Source organism: Sciurus carolinensis, chromosome 18 (assembly GCF_902686445.1).
Source record: "Sciurus carolinensis chromosome 18, mSciCar1.2, whole genome shotgun sequence".
In the NCBI taxonomy this organism is placed as follows: Eukaryota; Metazoa; Chordata; class Mammalia; order Rodentia; family Sciuridae; genus Sciurus; species Sciurus carolinensis.
The window spans coordinates 25,842,197-25,863,621 of record NC_062230.1 but is presented as its reverse complement, the minus strand read 5'-3'; the positions used below and the strand labels follow the sequence as shown (position 1 = coordinate 25,863,621).

The 21,425-nt window shown below is 33.3% G+C and overlaps 1 protein-coding gene across 1 annotated transcript in view; it reads left to right on the top strand.

Moving 5' to 3' along the window:
* Nucleotides 1-21,425, top strand: part of LOC124969944 (phospholipid-transporting ATPase ABCA3-like) — an 87,392-nt gene that overhangs the window by 29,002 nt on the left and 36,965 nt on the right. The window contains 4 exon segments of the mRNA XM_047532947.1: nt 3,841-3,958; nt 4,862-4,962; nt 13,852-13,953; nt 16,262-16,391. Of these exon segments, the coding sequence (XP_047388903.1) occupies nt 3,841-3,958; nt 4,862-4,962; nt 13,852-13,953; nt 16,262-16,391 (451 nt within the window).

Below are 21,425 nucleotides of genomic sequence, written 5' to 3'. Positions count from 1 at the left end.
GAGAAGTGCAAATTAAAACTGCACTGAGATTTCATCTCACTCCAGTCAGAATGGCAATTATCAAGAATACAAGTAACAATAAATGTTGCTGAGGATGTGGGGAAAAATGTTGCTGGTAGGACTGCAAATGGTGTAACCACTCTGGAAAGCAGTGTGGAGATTCCTCAAAAAACTAGGAATGGAACCACCATTTGACCTAGTTATCCCACTCCTCAGTATATATTGAAAGGATTTTAAATCAGCATACTACAGTGATGCAGCCACATCAATGTTTACAGAAGCTCAGTTTACAATAGCTAAGCAATGGAACCAACTTAGGTGCCCTTCAACAGATGAATGGATTAAAAAAATATGGTTTACATACACAATGGAGTATTACTCAGCCATAAAGAAGAATGGCTTTATGTCATTTGCCAGCATATGGATGTATCTGGAGAGTATCAAGCTAAGTGAAGTAAACCAGTCCCCAAAAGCCAAAGGTTGAATGTTTTCTCTGACATGTGGAAGCTAACTCACAATAAGATAGGTGGGGTGAGTAGTTAGACAATAGGGAATGAAGGTAAGGGAGGGTAAATAGGGAAAGGAAAGACAGTGGAATGAATCTGAATTTTCTCATGGACCTATATAAAGACAACACAGTGAATCCCACTACCATGTACATCCATAAGAAGGGGAGCCTAACTAGAATAAGATACGTTTCATGCCTATATAATTACATCAGAATGGATTCTGCTGTCATGTATAACTAAAAAGAACTGATAAATTTTTAAAAATCAAAAAGAATGAAAGACAAGCAACAGAAATGATAAATGGGGAAATATAGTATGGTATTCTCTTAAGATCTTCAAAGTTAGTTTTATAATTAAAATTATAACTTTTTATTGTAAGTGTAATATGCTGCAACTATGGCATAAAGAAGGGAGCATAAAATGACATTGTAAAGTTTCTATATATTAATCGTAAGACTATGGAAAAAGTGATTCCTATGGAAACATCTATATAAGGAGAATCTTAAAAACACTATAGATGAATTAACGTAGAATACTGGGTGGAAAAAACCAAGTTTTACTTTCCCCAAAGATGACTTAACATGGAACTAGAGGACCAAAATTATAAGAAAATGCATAAACTAACTGCATAAAGGAGTTTCTTCACTCTGGCAATGGACATCTATAAAAAAATGAATACTAAATTCAAGCATATGTATGTAGTTGCAGGAAATATAACTGATCTAAAAACACCAGTTAAAAGGAAGAAATTAGAATTTCACAAAGCAAATGACAAATAGTTTATGATATATCACACAATGTAGACTTTTGTGTTTTTTGGTTTTGGTTTTGTTTTTTTGCACAGATACTGGGGATTGAACTCAGGGACACTTGACCAATGAGCCACATCCCCAGCCCTGTTTTGTATTTTATTTAGAGACAGGTTCTCACTGAGTTGTTTAGTGCCTCATAGCTGAGGCTGGCTTTGAACTTGCAGTCCTCCTCCCTTAGCCTCCTGAGCCATTGGGATTACACCCTGTTCATTTTTTTAAGTACAGTTTTGCTGCTGATAAATTTTCTCAGGTCTTTTTTCTCTGAAGTGCTTTTACTTCACATTCATTCCTAAAAGACATTTTAATAAGACATAGATAGTATTTTTCTTTGAGCATTTTTGGTATCATTTCATCATCATCTGTCTTCTATTGTTCTGTTCAAAATTCAACTCTCAATTATTTCTCCTTTGAAGATAATGATTTTTTTCTAGCTCTTTTAAAAATATTCTCTTTGGTTTTGGTTGCATTTTTTGCCAAGCATGAAGATGTAGGTTTTTTTTTTTAAATCTCTAGTTCTAGGACTATGGTTTGATTTGGAAGATTTTTCTCATCTCAGATATTGCTTCTACTATGAAATTAAAGAGGAATGGAATTAAGGACTCAGCTCTGCTCTCTGAGGTCCATTATTACTATTATTCTGGTTGTGTCTATTTGGGGTACTAAATGCCTCCAATACTTGAGTGTCTATTTCATCCCCAAGATTTGGAAAATTTTCTTTTCACTGAATAGATTTTTTATGCCACTGACCTGTATCTCTACTCCTTCCTTAAGACCTATGAGTCTTAAATTAGGTCTTTTAATGTTGTCCCAGAAATCTTAAATATTTTGTTCATAGTTTCTCATTTTTTTAGTACTGTCTAAATATCATCCACCTTGAAGCCCTGAAATTGTCTTCTGCTTGTTCTAGTCTATTTGTTAGATTTTCCACAGGGATTTTTGAGCTTTTCTAATATTTGTGTTTGTTTTTTCCAGAATCTCTATTCCTTTACTGAATTTTTCATATCCTGTATTGTCTCCATTGATTGAGTTTTTGTCTTCTCATGAAATTCATCAATCTCTTTTATAATAATTCATTTGAATATATTATCTGGAAAGAGTTTCATACTCTTCCTTATTCCTTTTCTCTGGATTTTAAATGCACATACTTGACAGTCATTTTTGGTTTATTGTTCCTTTACTAGCTGCCCTTTTCGAAGCACTTATCTGTCATTCTGTTGGTTAAGTCTGCTGACTGTTCATCCTGTTTTATTTCCTCTTGAATTTTATGATTTTATTCTTTTTCAAATGGGCTGCTTTTTCTGTAGCATTTCTGTAAAGCCTGGGTTGTGGTTGAGTTCCTCCAGAGTGGTTCTCTATTTAGACATGCCAAGTGCTTATATCACTGGCCTAACAAAAGATTTTACATTGACTTCTTAACTTGGAAAAATGTGAATCAACCTCCAAACCTCCATGGAATGTAGGCCTAAGATTCCAGTTTCTTACAAAAATCTGCTTTCATTTATTTCCATACAGAGGCCCATACATATATAAACTGCCTTGTCATTCCCATTTCTTGGAAATTTTAGCCGAGAATCTAGGCTCTACATAGAAGCTTCAGTGACAATTTCCTGCCTTGTATGAAACCAAGAACTAAGTTAGCAATAAAAAAAAAAATATCTGGCCCTTCATCCCCATCCTATCTCTATTATAGCAAAAGTCACTTTTTTTTTTTTTTTTTTGAGGGACTGGGTATTGAACCCAAGGCCTTGTGCATAGGAAGTACTCTACCAACTGAGCTATATCCCTAGCCCTCCTCTCTATTTTTTGACATCTAAAGACTATTCTATCTTTCATCTAAGGGCAACTATGCATGTAAATTTTTTTTTAAATCCAACAATAATGAAGGACTTTTCTTAGGCTGTTTGCCATGTTTCTTGAATGAGTTCCTTAAAAATGGTCACCTACTTGAGAAGCCATAAAATTTTAACATTAAAATTTAAAATTTTACCATCATTGTACCACTACTGCTTTGAAGCTCATTATTTTTGTGGTTGCCCCAACCAGCATGGGTCAAAAGAAATGGCAGAAGGAGAGTCTGTATTGGAGACCAACTGAGGAAAGAGCTGATCAAATGTAACATGAAATTACTTCATTTTCAGTTAAAAAAAATTAATGGTGGTTTAAAAAAAAGTATATGTTAACTTTATTAAACAGCAGTACAGTTAATATCTGTTTATGTCTACTGTAAATTTTGAATAGGATAAAAAAAAACCTAAGATAAACACTGATGTAACAAATTTGTTAAATGCTATTGCTCTAAATTAAATATACCTATGTAATTGGACTTCAGAGACCAAATTAAAGAAACCTTAAGTTTAGACATGACAGAGTCATGAATCATTCATTTTAGTTTCCATATCACTGAATTTTAAGTAATAGATAATATTTTAGGTATTTAGTGACAGTAAAAATTATATATATTTTCTTTCCCATCTCTTTTCTTCCTGGCTGAATTGGATTGAATATTTGTTTTATGGTAGATTGTAAAACTACCAATCATTCGCTATAGTGACCCATTGCTGGTGTTTTCTTTTTTGTTACTTTATGGCATCAATACTATCCTCTTCGCCTTCATGCTCACCACATTCTTCAGCAAAGGTAAGTTCAGAATTCTCAGCCATTTTCCTCAGCCCAGTGAGAACTCATTTAGATCACTGCTGTGAAAAGATGGGACAGGCAGTATAGGATTAGTGTCTAACTCTGAATTTTTTATTAACTGACAACTACCCTTCCCTCTACTTTTTTAGTATCTGTTGTTTCTAGTTCATTCTGGATATATTTATTTACTAGGGAAAATACTGATCCTTCTTATATTATCTCAAATTGAGAAATATACTCAAAACTTGAAATGGCTTCCATAATCCAGGGTCCTACACAGTGGGTTTTGTTTTAAAGCCAAGGCCAAGAGCAAATTTTTCCTCCCTAGTGAACATATGGCAATATCTGGAAACATTTTGGGTTGTCACAACTTGGAGGATACCACCGTATCTAGTGGATAGAGACTTGGGTACTAAACATCCTACAGCGTGTAAGACAGTCTCCAACAGCAGAGAATTATCTGAGTAGTGCCAGGATTGAGGCAGAGTATGCATGCTTCAGTTTCCCACAACTTGCATCTTACAGGTACCCACTTTCCTCATTTAGAGACTTACCTCATTCCTGAGGTATTTGAGTTTATAATCTGAGTCCTATTCATTTCCCATCTCAAAATCACAAATAACCTTGAGTCACAAAGATCATTTTATTAAAAAACCAAAACAGAACACAATAAAGCTTCTATAAAAGTAAAAGCTCTAAGAGTTGAGATATATGCTAAACAGAAAAGCTCCCCCCCCAGCCCCCATAACTCCCAGAATTGGTATATTTCTTAGTTCTTTCCCAGGTTAGTTTTGGATCTAAGCCTTCAGGCATGTCTTCTAATTTTCTTTCTCATCTGCTCAGAAGGCACATTTGGTTTCTTTCTGATTTTCTTTTTCATCTGCTCTTTTCTTCCTGCCATAGCACTATTCTCTCTAGCTTCTGCAGAATCTTGCCCTAAGCTTCAGGCCATCCTGAAGCTACATCCCTTTATCCTTCTGGAAATCTCTGTGGGTCAAGCATGGGTAAGTTATTCCCTTATGCCTGACCCATTCTTTGTTGTGTTCAGTTTAACTGAAGCACGTTATTAGCTTTCAAGGAGGTTAAATATTTTATCCCATTTATATACAACATTAAATCCTTAATTTCTTAGAATTCCAACTTTAAATATTTTGTCCTTCATCATCATATTACTGAAATATTCCAGAAATTTCTGTATTTCACTTGACACTTAAATTGTCACTGATAACAACCACATAACACCAAATCCAATTCTAGAATGTGTCCCAATTTTTAATTTGAAAGATACAATCTCTGTGCTCTTTTCTGTTTTAAAGTTGCCTATGACCATTTGCCCTGTTTTGATTCAGAAATCTGTCAACAAGTCACCACTTTCCAGAAATGGAACTGAATGAGGTGGAAATATTGGTAAAAGCATACAGAGTAACAAAGCTTTAAAATACAGAGCTAAAATGGAATTGCAGATAAGATATGGTGGTCAGATACCTAGAGGCATGCCAAACCAAAAGAAAGTAGTGAATTTAAGAACTAGAGTCCAAGTGCTATTTCCAATGTCAGATATGGGACTTTTTTTTTTTTTTTTAAAAAACACTGGAAAAATTAACCCAGTTTCCTTTTTTCCATGGTCATTCTCTTTTTATAAGATTAGTGACCCTGTTTTTTTGGGAAAGGGGCACTACTATTCTGAACCTGTGTTTTGATACCTTTGAATATCTTGAGGTCTTAACTGAGTTTTGACAGAGTGCTAGTGTTGAGGTTTCCAGTCCTATCCCCTCACCCAGATTCTTTTTTGGGGGATTCTTTTTGACAATTTTTCATGTTTTCTTCAAGAGCGAGGAATAATTATATTTTTATAACATGTTGTAGTTTTTCTGTTTATTTTTTGTACTGCTGATTGAACCCAGGGGCACTTACCCACTGAGCTGTATACCACCCCCCACCTTTTTATTTTGAAACTGATTCTTGATAGGTTGCTAAGTCTCAGTAAGTTGCTGAGGCTGGCCTCAAATTTGTAATCCTCCTGCCTCAACCAGTATGTCATATTTTAAATGTGAAATGCATATACAGTTACTGCATTAGCAAGATACTCCATATTGTTCAAGTTTGATTCAAAAGATGAAATTATTAAAATATTACATTTTTGTCAGACATCTAAAACTTACTTAACTCTTACTGTACATTACTACATCAAAATTTAGAAACATAATAGGGCTGGGGATGTACTCAGTGTGAGAGCACTTGCCTAGCATGCAAAGTCTTGGATTTGAATCCCCAGCAACACAAAAGAAACCTAAAAGAGTAGAGGAATCCTTCTGATCCACAGTTATGCTTTCATCAGAGAAATATTATCTTTCAATATTACTGAAATGTTAGAGTTTTATTAATAGCTGTTATAAATATTATATACTTATATAATATTTATAAATATTAATAGCTATTAATAAATATAATACTATTTCTTACTTGCCCTCCCCCAATTTTGTATTACTTCAAGGGTTCCTAAAATGTGTATTCTATCACTGAAGCTTACCTTTTTTTCCCTGCAATGATTATTTCATTTAGATAAGGCTCTAGAGGAACAATTTTCACTTACTAGGGTAGCTCTGATTCCTGGTAGTAGCCTGCAAGAAATAGACTTCCTCCCTTTGGCATATTCTTTTATGTGAAGCATAAACTACTAAAATGATAGTGGAAGTAGCGAGAATGGACATTTTGAAAATGACCAGTTACTTTTACTTTCTCAAAGAGTCTGCTCACTTTTACATATTGAAAGAGCCAAATACAAACATTTTCTAAAAAATGTGTTGGTTCAAGCATCCATTTCTCTGAAAAACAAAAGAAAACTGTACTCTAGAAACCACCAATAGTATTAGGTGAATTTCATACCTAGTTGAAATGGGAAATGTATAGGTGATAGTAATGACAAATCCAAATGCACTTCTTAATACTTCTAGATTTCAATTGAAAAAAACAAACTGCAGAACACTGTAAACTCTGCACCCACTCAAGGAAGTCTTTCAAAACTTATTCCCTTTATACATCCAGTATATATGAAGCTAATGTCTCTATCAGTTTATCTTTGGATTTGCAGACATAATTGCATATGTTATGTAAAATTCTAATGCTCAAACTATAACTATTGGAAAGCTATCAAGATACATATATATATACTTAAGATATTTTATAAATTAATAATATATTTTCTTCATAAGCTTAATAGTATCACTGAATAATTATACTCTTTATTTTAATGACTGTATTGTACTCTTTTATTTTCCTAATTCTGCATGGTAGTATATGAAAAAGATGTAAAGAATATCTTTTTTGCATACATCTTTTCAGATTTCCTTTAAGTAAATTCCCAGAAGATAAATGAATCTTCTTTTTTAAGGAATGTAGATATTTTTAGTTTTTTCAGAACTTGGATTTCCAAAGTGACTTCCAGTACCAGAGATGTAAGGATACAATAGATAAACAGATGCTTTAGAATGAAATTCAATGTGTTTTTAAATGATTTCTTTCCCTTCAAATTTGCAGCAAACACAGCTGTCACCATTGGAAGTTTGATCTACTTTGTCTCTTATCTCCCATATTTTGTCATCAGTCCTCACTATGTTCAGATGACTTTTTCTATAAAACTGTTTTCCTGTCTCTTGTCAAATGTTGCCATGACATTCGGAATCAGTCTTTTACTTAAATTTGAAAGTATCGGTGAGTAGTTTCCTTTTCAAATTCTGGTTCTCCTTAATTAATTCCTTGGCCAAAGTGAAGACTAATGCTTGTAATAATGCTTGTTCAAAGAATGGATTCATTTAAATTTTCAACAAATGTTTCCAGAATCTTCTAGCAGTTCATGCACTCAACAGTCATACGTCAATCCCTCTCTAACCATTTCCTCCTGTTTCACTATTTTTTATTCTTTTTTCTTCTATTTTTAAGTCCTTTTTTCTATATTTATATATTTAATGCTAAGTATAGTTATTTTCATCCTTTCTAAAATAAGGATGCCTGGCAAAGATATATATAGCTATAAACTTTAAAGTGTGAAATGGTTCACACAGGTTTTGATATGCAGTCTTTTAATCTCTACATAATTTGTCATTGGCATTTCATATCCTTAGATCCAGGGATTTATTAAAAGACTGTTTCTTAATTTCCATTCATAATGGTTGTGGTAACACTGATTCCTAGTTTTCTTGGCTTATAATAGAATAAAGCCTATAAAATATCTACTTTTGGAGTTTATAAGGTTTCATTGTAGAAAAAAATTAGTGATGGATTGTTTATAATTGTTCCATGAATATGCATATAAGTTCATTTATATCATTTATATCAGATGTTTTAAAGCTTTTAACAGGCCTAACATATTTAATAAAGTTTACAAATAACAAGTGTATAGCTTAAATTTTTACATGCACGGTCAATAGCCAGTTCAACATAGAATATTTTCAGAAATCCGTAAGGCTCCCTTATGATACTTCTTAGTCATTACCCTCCCAGACATAACTACTCACTTTATATCACCTTGGACCAGGTTTATCTGTTTTGAACTTTTATCAGTACCACCATACAACATAGTCTTTCATATCTGATTTCTTTATTTAAACTTCATGTGTGTAAAATGTATCATTTTTATGCACATATCACTAGTTCCTTCTTTTTGTTGAGTATTTTGTTAAATTGTTGATAGACATTTGAATGGTTTCCAATTTGGGGGTGTCATTACTAATGCCACTGTTAATATTCTGGTACATATCTTTGGCAGACCAGTTTCTGTTGCATTATTAGAAGTATATTATTTTGAGTCATAGGCTATACATATTTAACTTTAGTAGTTATTGTCAATAGTTTTCCCAAAAACGTGTATAAATTTGTATCCTCATCACTAACATACCAATACTTTCTAGTGTCAGTCATCTTTAATGTATTATATGATAGCTGTAGAGCTACACCAGCTTTCCTTGGGTTAGTGTTTACATGGCATTGTGTGTTTCTTTTTTAAGAAGCATACATTTGGGTTTATTTTGGTCTTTTAATTGGAATATTTAGTCTATTTACATTAATGTGATAATGGGTAAATTTATATTGCTATTTTCTATTTGCATCATCCCTCTACTCTTCCTTTCCTACCTTAACTCTCTTAGCTTTTGAAAGTTAAACCTAGTTCTTCTTTGTTTAGAGAATTACATACATGCTTATGTTTGTATTTGCCTACTATGTTTTCATAGGTTTGTTGATATCATCTTTGTGATATTTTATTGTCCATTGATATTCTTTGGTCTATTAAATAATTTTGTTCTTATATGCTATCCAATGTAATGCCAGTAGTACCTTGCCAGCTTTGTTTGTTTGCAATTCCTAGATTTGTATTTATACATTATTTTCAACCTTTCTTAGATAGTTTTAGGGTTATTTTGTTTATTTGTTTGGTTTGGTTTGGTACCAGAGATTGAACCCAGGGACACTTAACCACTGAGCTATATCCCCAGCTCTTTTTTTTTTTTTTTTTTTTTTTTTTTTTTTTTTTTTTTTTTAATTTAGAGATACGGTCTCACTAAGTTGCTTAGGGCCTTGCTAAATTGCTGAGGCTGGCTTTGAACTCGAGATCCTCCTGCCTCAGCCTCCCAGGCTGTTTGGATTACAGGTATGTGCCAAAGTTTTAGGTATTTTTTTATAATTTATAGTTGAATTGAGGGTGGTTACATATATTTGGTACATATAAAATAATATGTTAAACATACATATATGCTTTGAAGCATAATAAACACTTGGACATATCATTTGAACTATGAAGTCATCCATTACCAATAATGTTGAAGCAATCAGAACATCTTTTCTGATCTCTTGACTTTCCTTTCCTGGACATAAAAATCACTATTCCAAATTTTGCATTTTCCATCTCTTAGCTTTTTAAAAATAGTTTTACACAAAGTATGCATTGCTAACCAATGGATTATGTATTGTTTTGGTTTGTTTGAGCTGTATGTATAGATTTGCTGGGTTGTTTGAATTTTTTTAAACAGTATTTCTATGAGTCTTTTATATATGTTTCCTAGGTATATACTCAGATATTTCTTTATATTATGTAACTGGGAATTGAGTTTCTGGATCATATGCATATCCATGATCAGTTTTACTAGATAATGCAAAACTGTTCCCAAAATGGTGGAAATTATTTAAATCTTAGGTGTGTTGAGTGAGAATCCCTGATTTCCATATTTTCAGTGTCTAGCTGAATTCAATCTTTAGTTCTCTGCTAACTAAAGAAAATTGACCATTTTAAGAATATGCTTATGAACTATTTGCATTCTTTTGTGAAATGCCTGTTTATATCCTTTGCCTATAATTTTACCAGCTTGTCTTTTCCTTACTAATTTGTAGTACATTTTAGGTATTAATCTGGTTTTAGTTATACCTATGTGTGGATTGGAAATATTTTTTCTCAATTTGATTTTCACTTTGTTTTTAAATTTTAAAACTTTCTATTGATGTCTTGTGCACATGTATAAAAAGTGTTAAAAGTTTAACTATATAACTCAATAAATTTTCAAAGATTCTCTGTAGCACCTCTGTCAGGAAATAGAACATAATCAGTACCTCAAAAGCTCCAGTTGTGCCTTTTGAAGTGCCTACCCCTCTGACACTACAGAGTAGTTTTTACTGATTTTGAATTTAACATTATATTTGTGATATTAATCTTTATTGTTATATGTCGGGCTAATTCATTCATTCTCATTGCTCTATACTATTTCATTGGATGAATAAGACCCAATTGGTTCTTTCTGCTGTTCCTGGATATTTGCTTCACTTTCTTCTTATAAACAAAAATTCTTGATTTTATTCTAGTGCAATTTAATAATCTCCTTTTATGGCCTATAGTAACCATTCTAAGATTATAAGGATACTCTCCAGTACTTTTAACATTTCCATCCAGTTGTTTTAAATTCTGGCCATTCAAGTTCTATTCTGTGAAAGTTTTATTGTTTGTATTAGTGGAAAAACCACAAATATCTATTTACTTTTAACAATGATAAAAATCATTTTCTTCTTCCTAACTTAAATGAAAACGCTTTTTAAAACTCCATTGTAACACGAAATTTCCTATTCAGACTGGTTCCCAAATTTGAAAACAATTGTTAACAAATGACCATTGTATTTGATATGACAGAACATCTATGCAAGGAAGAAAGAGTAAAGAAAAGGAGAATGGCCATGGAATGGCAAACTAGCTGTGTTTTCCAATTCGAGATATTAAATTATTGCTATAATGTAAAAGCTAGTATGTTTCCTAACAAAGAAGCTCTGGTCAAAGTAATCTAAAGAGCAACCAAAATAAAATAGTAACCATTCTATATTTTATAAAAATAAAAACAAAATAAAACATTTATGTATCATTAAATACAAGTTAATATTACCTGTATTTGAAATATGCCCCCCATAAGCCAGAGGCAAATATTAGCAGATATAATAAATATTGTGAAGTATAATTAAATAAAACATTTGGTATTTATCATGCTAGACTTGTATTCAAAGGTAAATTTTGGATAACTACAATAGTTTTGATGTAGTCCAATATTGTGGAGATACTGCTATTGATGTTACATCATATTGAAAACTTAGTCTTGAACATTAAAAACTGATTTTAGAAGACTAACACTGTAGTGCATGCCTGTAATCCTAGCTATTTGAGAGACTGGGAGAAGAGGATCACAAGTTTGAGGCCAATCTGGGCAACTAAGGAATATCCTATCTCAAAAAAAAAAAAAAAAAAAGAGTAGGGATGTAGTTCAGTGGCAGAGTACCCCTGGGTTCATTCCTCAGTACTGCAAAAACAAAACAAAAATCCTGACTTTAGAGAATTGCCTTGAAATCAGTTCATTCTTTTTTTAATTTTTAAAGAATTTTTAATGGACCTTTATTTTACTTATTCATATGCAGTACTGAGTATTGAGTATCATATGTAGTGCCTCACACATGCTAGGCAAGTGCTCTACCACTGAGCCACCCATCCTGAAATCAATTAATTCTTATAGTTTTAGTTGGAACAGGGACTCTTAAATAAGGATTGAGAATGTGTACATTTTAATATATATAAAGTTAAAATAAAATTTATTTTTGATCTATGAATAATATAGTCACTGTCAGTTATAACACTCATATATTTTATGGTTTTCGTTTCATTTTGTGGTACTGGGGATTGACCCCGTGCTCAGCAAATGCTAGGCAAGCCCTATATCTGAGCCCCAGTCATTTTTAGTCAGGGTCTTCACTAAATTTCCCAGGCTGGCCTGGAATTTTTTATTTTCATACCTCATCCTCCCTCCCAAGTATGTGGCTATATTCCTTTGTTGATCATTCGGACTTAATATTGATTAAGCCTCTTGTACAGTCCATTCTAGATGTAATGCTAATGGAGATAGAGCATAAAGTTCTATTAAGAATGGTGTGTGGGCTTGATTGGTGAAGAGGTTGTGGTGCTGTGGTCTTATTCTTGTTAGAATGTAACAACTGGCGATAGTGTCATAGCTTGCCCATGAATCAGCTGAAACTGGTCAGGCAAGCAGGAATTGGAATCCAGAATTGAACTGTTTTCCTCAGAAAACCAATTCAAGGGAAGTTTTGCCTCCTAGCTGTTCTCTTTCAGTGTTCTAGAAATGATTATTGAGTTAAAGCAACCAAAAGGAACCTGAGTTCATTCTTTAAAACAAAATTTTAGGATTCTTTTAGATACTGAGTATTATATCATTAATTTTTTGATAATGGTTTTTACTTTACACAGAAGGATTTGTGATTTGTTATATAAAGATTAGTTCCCTTATCCTAAATTCAAAGCCTAGTATGTGCACTTGTGGGTTTTGTTTCAAGTTGCAGCTGAAATATAAGCTGCTTGTTCCAACCTAAAAAATATGATAATAACCAAGTGTTCATAATAGTATCAAAACAGTACCTGTAAATTTTTTAATTTTAATCAGGGATATGCAGGATAATTCTAGTCAAGTCTGACATACAAAATAACTATCTTTTTACTGTTTCAGAGGTTGGAGTTCAATGGCAAGACCTTGAGAAACCATTCAGCCTCTATGATAACTTTGCTTTTGGCCATGTGATGGTGATGCTGTTGGTTGATGCTCTTTTATATGTTATAGTAATCTGGTATGTGGAAATGGTTTTTCTCGGAAGTTATAGTGTACCTCAATCTCAGTTTATTTTTATGAAGGTAGGTCTTAAAACTTACAGGAACAGTATCTCTTTCAAGGCTTTAAGTCAACAGTGATCTTTCCTTAATTAAATCACATGGTGGGTTAGCAATCAAGCCTATTGTCAGCTTCATAAGACTGAAGTTTCTGCTTAATATAAGATATAAAGTAAAAACTGTTGAAATATCAGATTTCTCTAGTTTAAAAATACTGTTTTTTTTTTTAAGTTTTGTTGTATTGTTAGTTTGTTTTTGTTTTTTGATATACCTGTGTTTGTGGTACCTTGAATCCAGGTCCTCACGCATGCTAGGCAAGCACTCCATTACTAAGCTACATTCCCAGCCCTAAAAATACTGTTTTTAAGAGCTCAAATTATGCTAAGATTTTTTAAAATAATTTTTATTGACCAGAAACCTTTTTGTGTGTCCAAGAGTCCTAAGAAATTGGATATGAAATATGGAGTTATTTCTCTGAGAAGGTAGATTTAGCATAGAACTTCTGATTCTAAACTCTAATCAGAAATGGTTTTGGTTATAGGAAGAGATTATCAAAGTTTACTAGACTCTAGTAGCTAAATTACCATTTCCCACAAAATAAAAGCTTATGATTTTTATATTTCAAAGTAATTTGATGCTAAGCTAAGATTCAATCTAGTAATCTAAAATGGTCTCTTCTTTTTCTGACTACCTAAATAAGAATCTAAAACCCAGATTTATTGGAGAAGAAAGTTATGATGGATTCTTTGAACCTGAACCTGAACACTTGGTGGCTCGTATACAAATTAAAAATCTGTCCAAGGTATTGTTTCAGTTGGCACACTAACTTTTACATTATTTGTTTATTTTTGCTGAATATAAATATATTTCTATTGCTGAAATTTGATAAAATTCAAACAAAAGAAAATAATGGTCAAGTATAAGCCTAACTAACACTATTAACATAAATTTTTGGATGTTGATAGACCTTTATCTTATTCATTTATTTATATGTGGTGCTGAGAATCAAACCCAGTGCCTCACACATGCTAGATAAGCACTTTCCCACAAGCCACAACACCAGTCCCAGTCTTGTGTTTTTGAATCATGTTTTTATCATAGCATTGTGTCACAGCATTTTCCACTATATATTTTGGTAACTACAATTTTAATAACTTTATCATTTATTTAGCCATCTCTCCAGAATTATATATATTAGGCTTTATAAACATTTTTCTGTTAAAAATTTTGTGATTAAAAATTCAGTATGTAGCTCAGTGGTAGAGTGCTTGCCTGGCATGCACTCTAGGTCCTGGATTCATTCCCCAGCACTGAAAAACAAATGTGTGTGTGTGTATGGTTAATATCTGTTACATGCTTCTTTTCCCACAATTAAAATTGTTATTTTTAAGATATTCTTTATGATACATTCCTAGAAGGCCTATTATTATATCAAAGACTGTGAAGATTTTATAGTATATATTACCACATAGTTTTTCAAAGGTGTCATACCAGTGTACCTTTCTTTCAGCAATACCTATTGCATTACAACCTTAAGTATCATTGATTTTTTATGATTTTTAAATTGTCTTAATTTATTGGTGAAAATATATTTATTGCCTTGAATTGCATTTGGGGGGGTTATTTTTCCCCTCTATTGCTGGGGATTGAACCCAAGGCCTATGCATGCCAAGCAAGTACTCTGCAACTGAGATACACCCAAGCCCAAAACTGCATTTTTAGTATTTTTTTGTAAAAATGGCCAGTATTTATTATTATATGCTGAGTTTATGTGAAACATGTTATCTTCAATCTGCACAGCATTATGAGGTAATGCTGGATCATTATCCACATTTCAAATATAAAATGACTTAAATTTATTCAAGTTTATATAGCTATCCAGAGCTCAGACTAAGTTCAATTCCAAACTCCCTTATCTTACTTTTAGCACAATTTATCTTAAGCACAGTTTTTATATATTTTATCATAAATATTACCACATTCAATGAACATTGATCATATATGGGTTACACTTATTTCTCAATTGACATCTGTACTTTTAAAAGCTTCTTGCAAAGTAGATCATGCATACAAAACAGCATAGTACAGATTAAAGAATAGTAATACAATTAATTACTATTATATTGTCCCAAAACCATTTTTTGAAGCATCCATTCTTTCCTGACTCATTTGCAGTGCCACTTCTGTATGGCACGTGCTCATCGGTCATGTTTCTTTTTGATATATCTTGTATTCAAGTGTGTTCAACCATACCATACCACCTAATTTCTGTAGTTTATTGTAAATTTTGAATATATACTAGAACTAGAGCAAGGCTTCCCATTCCTCTTCAAGACTATCTTATCTTTATTTGGCTTTTTAAATTTCCATATAAATTTTGTAAATTAGTTTGCCAAGTTGTGTAGTCATCTGGCATTTTTATTGAGATTGCACTGAATGTATAAATTAGTTTGGTAAGAATCAACGTTGAACTGGGAATGATAGCACACACCTGTTATCCCAGTGGCTCAGGAGACTGAGGCAGGAGGATCATGAGTTCAAAGCCAGTCTTAGCAAAATAGTGAGGCCCTAAACAACTTAGAGAATGGGCATCCTTCCCTTGTTTTGAATCTTAGAAGTCTCAATGTTTTGCCATTGAGTATGATGTTAACTGTGACTTTTCATATATGTCCTTAAATTGTGTGGAGGTAAATTCCTTCTATATGCAGTTTGTTGGGGTTTTTTTTAATCATGAAAAGATGTCCTTCCTCTAATCCAAGATGGTTATTATCCTCTATTTTAAAGTACATTTTTACATGCTCTTTTATTGATTTCTAATGTGTATATTAATTTGAAGTGCACTTTCAAACCATGAGACTGTAGAGCACATTTTTTCTTTCATTTCTATTTGAAACTCAATATTATGAGCAGTGAGAGCTATGAAAAAATTGTTTTTGGTAAGCAAAATTTATATGCCTCCAAATAAAAACTTTATTCTGTTTTATAATGTAGTTAGAAATGCCTATATTTCAAAGAAAACATCTAAAAATAATCTGAAGTATCATCATACCTAGTTATATAACTCTTCTGACATAACATGGAAAATCGTTCTTTCTTTGTTTCCTCCATAGGTGTTCAAGATGGGGAATACTGTCAAAGAAGCAGTAAGAAACCTGACTCTAAATTTATATGAGGGGCAGATCACTGCTCTTCTAGGAGATAATGGAGCAGGAAAGACCACTGCCTTATCTATGCTCACAGGTATGTTTATTAGTTCTTCTTCCACGGCTTTCCTTTGCTTTGCTTTTCTCTACATTTCCCAAACCCAGAGATGAAGCATTCACTCATCTTTTTAGTGTTGAATTAATTGCTATTTCATTTTTAACCATGAAACAGTCATTCACTGGTACTGTATAGAAAATGTATTTCACTTTAAGAAGCCATTTCTCATTGGGGTTATCAAAACAATGATCTCCAAAGCCAAAGGCAGATATTACCTAGGTTATCAGGTAAGGTTTGATCCCCAGCTCAACAACAACAAAACAGATTATTTAAATATCCTGTGTAGAAACTTTAAAATGACTGTGTTTAATGTATTCAAAGAGAGTAAATACAAGATTGAGAATATCATTAAGAACTGAATATTTTAAAATAAAACACTGAAATTAAACATGCAATAGATGGTAAAAAAGACTGCATATTAAACATAACTTAGAGGAGAAGTTAAGACAAAAGTATGTAAAATACAGAATACAATTAAGAGACATAGGGGAGCTGGGGATGGTGGCACATGCCTATAATTCCAGCAACTCAGGAGGGTAAAGACAGGATGATCGCAAGTTCAAGGTCAGCCTGAGCAATTTATTGAGACCCTAAGCTATTTAGTGAGAACCTATCTCAAAATAAAAAAGAGAAAGGACTTGGAGATGTGTCTCAGTGGTTAAGCACCACTGGGTTCAATCCCTACTACTGGGGGGAGGGGGGATAGAGTGAGAAGGTACAATATACATTAAGTTATAATCCCAGAGGGAGTAAAGAGAAAGAATGTGGAAGATAATAAAGAACTATTGCCTGAGAATTTTGTACTAACAGGGAAGTTTATAGCAAGGAATGTCTACATCAAAAAAAATAGATTTCAAATAACCTATTACTGCAAACTCAAGGTCTTAGAAATAGCAGGAATCAAGCCAAATGCAAAATCAGTAAAAGAACAAAGAAAGAATATGAAAGGTTCCAAGAGAGAAAGATCAGAACAAAAATAATTGAAATAGAAACTAAAAGAACAATACAAAACATCAGTGAAAAGGGAGACATTATAACAGATACCACTGAAATTCAAAGGATCATTGGAGAATATTTTGAAAAACTATGCCAATAAGTTGGAAAATCTAGAAGAAATGGAAAAATTTGAGACCTGTGACCTACCAGAATTGAACCAAGAAGATATTAAAAAAAAAAAAAAAAACAAGTAGTGAGGTTAAAGCAGTAACAAAAGGTCAACAAAGAGAAGTCAAGGATTAAATGGGTTCACTGCTTTTAAAGAACTGACACCAGTGCTCCTCAAATGATTCCATAAAATAGAAAGGGAAGGAACCCTTCCAAACTCTGTGAAACCAATACAGTATTACCCTGCTACAAAATCTGATAACACAATGAAAGAGAGAAAGCTATAGAACATTAACTCTGATGAACATGAAAACATACATTCTCAATAAAACACCAGTTGAATTCAACATCACATTTAAAAATGATCATACAACATGATCAAATTAATTTTATTCCAGGGATGAAAGGATGGTTCAACATGCAAAACAGTGAATAAATAAATGATAAAAAAAAATCACATGAACAATTAAATAGATGCAAAAAATACTTCGATAAAATTCAATCTCTTCATAATAAAGACCTATAGAAGGATTAAACCTCAACATTATAAGAAAGCCTATGATAAACCCCAACATAATAAAGACCATTTATGATAAACCCATAGCCAACATCATACAAAATGGAAAAAAAACAAACATTTTCTCTAAAATCAGAAACAAGGATGAAAGCCACCACTTTTACTACTCTTATTCAGTATAGTATTAGAAATTATGGCCACAGCAGTCAAGTAAGAGAAATCAAAGGGATAAGAAAGGAGAAAGTTAGCTGTTAGCTGTTAGCTGCTTGTATGATTCTATACATAGAAAATCCTAAACACTCCACTAAAAGACTTTGAACTGATTCAGTAAAATAGCAGGATACAAAATCAACATATAAAAACCAGTAGCTTTCTATACACCAAAATCAAACTTCTAAGAAAGTAATCAGAAAAGTAATTTCATTCCTAGTAGCCACACACACAAAAAAACATACCTAGTAATAAACCTAACTAAGAATGTGAAAGGCCTCTACAATAAAAATTACAAAACACTGAAGAAAGAAATTGAAGAAGATACTATAAGGTAGGTAGACCTCCCACATTCATTGGTTGGGAAAATTAATATTGTTGAAATCCCCATCCAAATGCCAATGATGTTCTTCACAGAAATAGAAAAAAAGCAATCCTAAAATTTACATGGACGTACAAAAGACCCCTAGTAGACATGCAATTGTGAGCAAAAACCATGATGCTGGGGCTGGGGACGTAACTCAGTGGTAAAGTGCTTGCCTAGCACTTGTGAGGCACTGGGTTTGATCCTCAGCACCAAATAAAAATAAATAAAGGCATTGTGTCCATCTACAACTAAAAACAATTTTTAAAAAAACCGCAATGCTGGAAGTATCACAATACCTGATTTTAAGACATACTTGGAACCATAGTAACAAAACCAGGATAGTATTGATAATGAACCCAGAAAGAATGCATCTTCAGCCAACTGATTCTTTAAAAAAAAAAAAATGTCAAAAATGTACATTGGTAAAAGGACAGCCTCTTTGACTAATGCTGCTGGGAAAATAGGATGTCCACATGTAGAAAATTAAAACTAGGCCTTTATATCTTATTCTGTATAAAAATCAACTCAAAATGGATCAAATACTTTCAAGATCTGAAATTTTGAAACTACTAGAAGAAAATGTTGCTGGGTGTGGTGGCGCATACCTGTGATCTCAGCAACTCAGGAGGCTGCAGCAGGAGGATCAGGAGTTCAAAGCCAGCCTCAGCAAAAGGGAGGCATTAAGCAACTCAGAGAGACCCTGTCTCTAAATAAAGTGCAAAATAGGGCTAGGGATGTGGGTCAGTGGTCAAGTGCCTCTGAGTTCAATTCTTGATACCAAAAAAGAAAGAAAATGTAGGGAAAACATTTCTTTAAGATAATGGCACAAGCAACAGTTTCCTGGGTAAGACTCAAGTAAGCCAGGAAAAAAAAATCACAGATGGGATTACATTAAATTAAAAAGCTATGGCTGGGGCTGGGGAGATAGCTCAGTTGGTAGAGTGCAAGCACAAAGCCCTGGGTTCGATCCCCAGCACCGCAAAAAAAAAAAAAAAAAAAAAAAAAAAAAAAAAAAAAAAAAAAAAAAAAAAAAAAAGGATGCAGTGGGTGTGATTGAAAGGCCTCTAGGGAGGAGCTGTGCTCTGGAATTAGACTTAAACTGAATCTCATGATATTCATCACAGGTGCCTTTGTGAAAGGTAGGGGTTGGTCAACTATAGTGCTTGAATAATGAACTTTTATGAACCTAAAGTATTATAGAAATACAAAGATAACATGCTATATTGTACAAGTTTACTTTTTGAGAGCAAAACCTTCAAATGTCCTTTTTAGTTCTTAAAACTAACTATCCAGCCTGCCACATCCCTGGTCTCTTCCTCCCCACTCTGCCTCTGACCCCTGCCTCCTGTTCTCTACCTGCCCTGGTCCATGTTCAGTTGTTAAAAGTATGTAGGCACACACAAGTCATCTAGCAACTAGGGGAGTTCACTTTGCCAAATTGCCCAGCCCATGTCTTAGCATCCAGTGGTGATGGACTCCCGATACTCCAAGGGTTGGGAAGTTTGGTACACTGAAAACTTAGAGGATAGCAGCTCCACAACTGAACTACACACACAACTCAGCAATGTAACAGTGCACCTTCCTCCACACACGAACTAACTGCACCAAAGCTTTAGTGATACTTTAACACAGAATAGGGTAGATGAAAATCCCAAACCAATGACTAGTCCCCAAGTAGAAATGACACATTAGGTCCCACTCTTGGATAGCTGCTCCTGCAGCAAAACCAGAAATATTCTAAAATGATGTCTCAGAAAAACCCACAGTGTTAGAGCAACTCTACAAGAGTGAATTAAATCAGCAGTTCTGTAGCAGCACACTGAAAGGCATTGGACATAGAAACTAACATTTGGATTACACTGAACCTATATGTTGAAGCTAAGAAATACCAAGAGTGCAGGACTTATTACAACAGAGGACATCCTTACAAAAGAGGAAGAGGATCCATCTCAATACATGCACAAGTCTAAGAGCTCTGAAAACAGGCAAACAAGTCCCCTCCCTTAATAAAGAACCGCACAGACATGGAAAGGGATGAAATTCCAGAGAAAGGCTATAAAAACTGATTATTACAGTGATTAATGAGCTAAAATAAGATCAAAGAAATGAATGACCTAAGAGAGCAATTGCAGGAGGTAAAAGATCATTTCACTAGAGATTCTGAAAAGAAATCAGTCAGAACTCCTGGAAATTAGAGACACAGTAAATCAAATAAATTCACTTGAAAGTATGCCAACAGACTAGATTACTTAATAAACAGAACATCGGGTCTTGAAGACTGGGTATTTGAACTGGAATACTCAAAACAGTAAAGAAAAAAAATTTTAAAAAGTCAATGATCAGAATATTCAAGAACTCTGGGACAACATTAAGAAACCAAACCTAAGAGTCATTGGGCTAGGAGAAGGCAGAAATATTGGTTAATGGCATTAAGAATCTTTTCAGTGAAATAATCACAATTTTCCAAACATTAGGAATAAGAGAGACGTCCACATAAAGGAACATGATGAACCCCAAATAGAGGAGACTAAAAAAAACCTACGATATATCATAATCAAAATGCCTAACCTAGAAAATAAGGGTTGAATATTAAAGGCTTCAAGAGAAAAACATCAGGTCATATTTAGAGGTAGACCAATAAGGCTCACTCTTGACTTCTCAATTCACACTCTGAGAGCCAGGAAAGCTTGAAATAATTTAAGTTCTGAAAGAAAACAATTGCCAGCCAAGGTCACTGTATCCAGAAAAACCATCATTCAGAACTGAAACAGAAATAAAAACTTTTCACAATAAGAATAAGCTAAAAGAATTCATA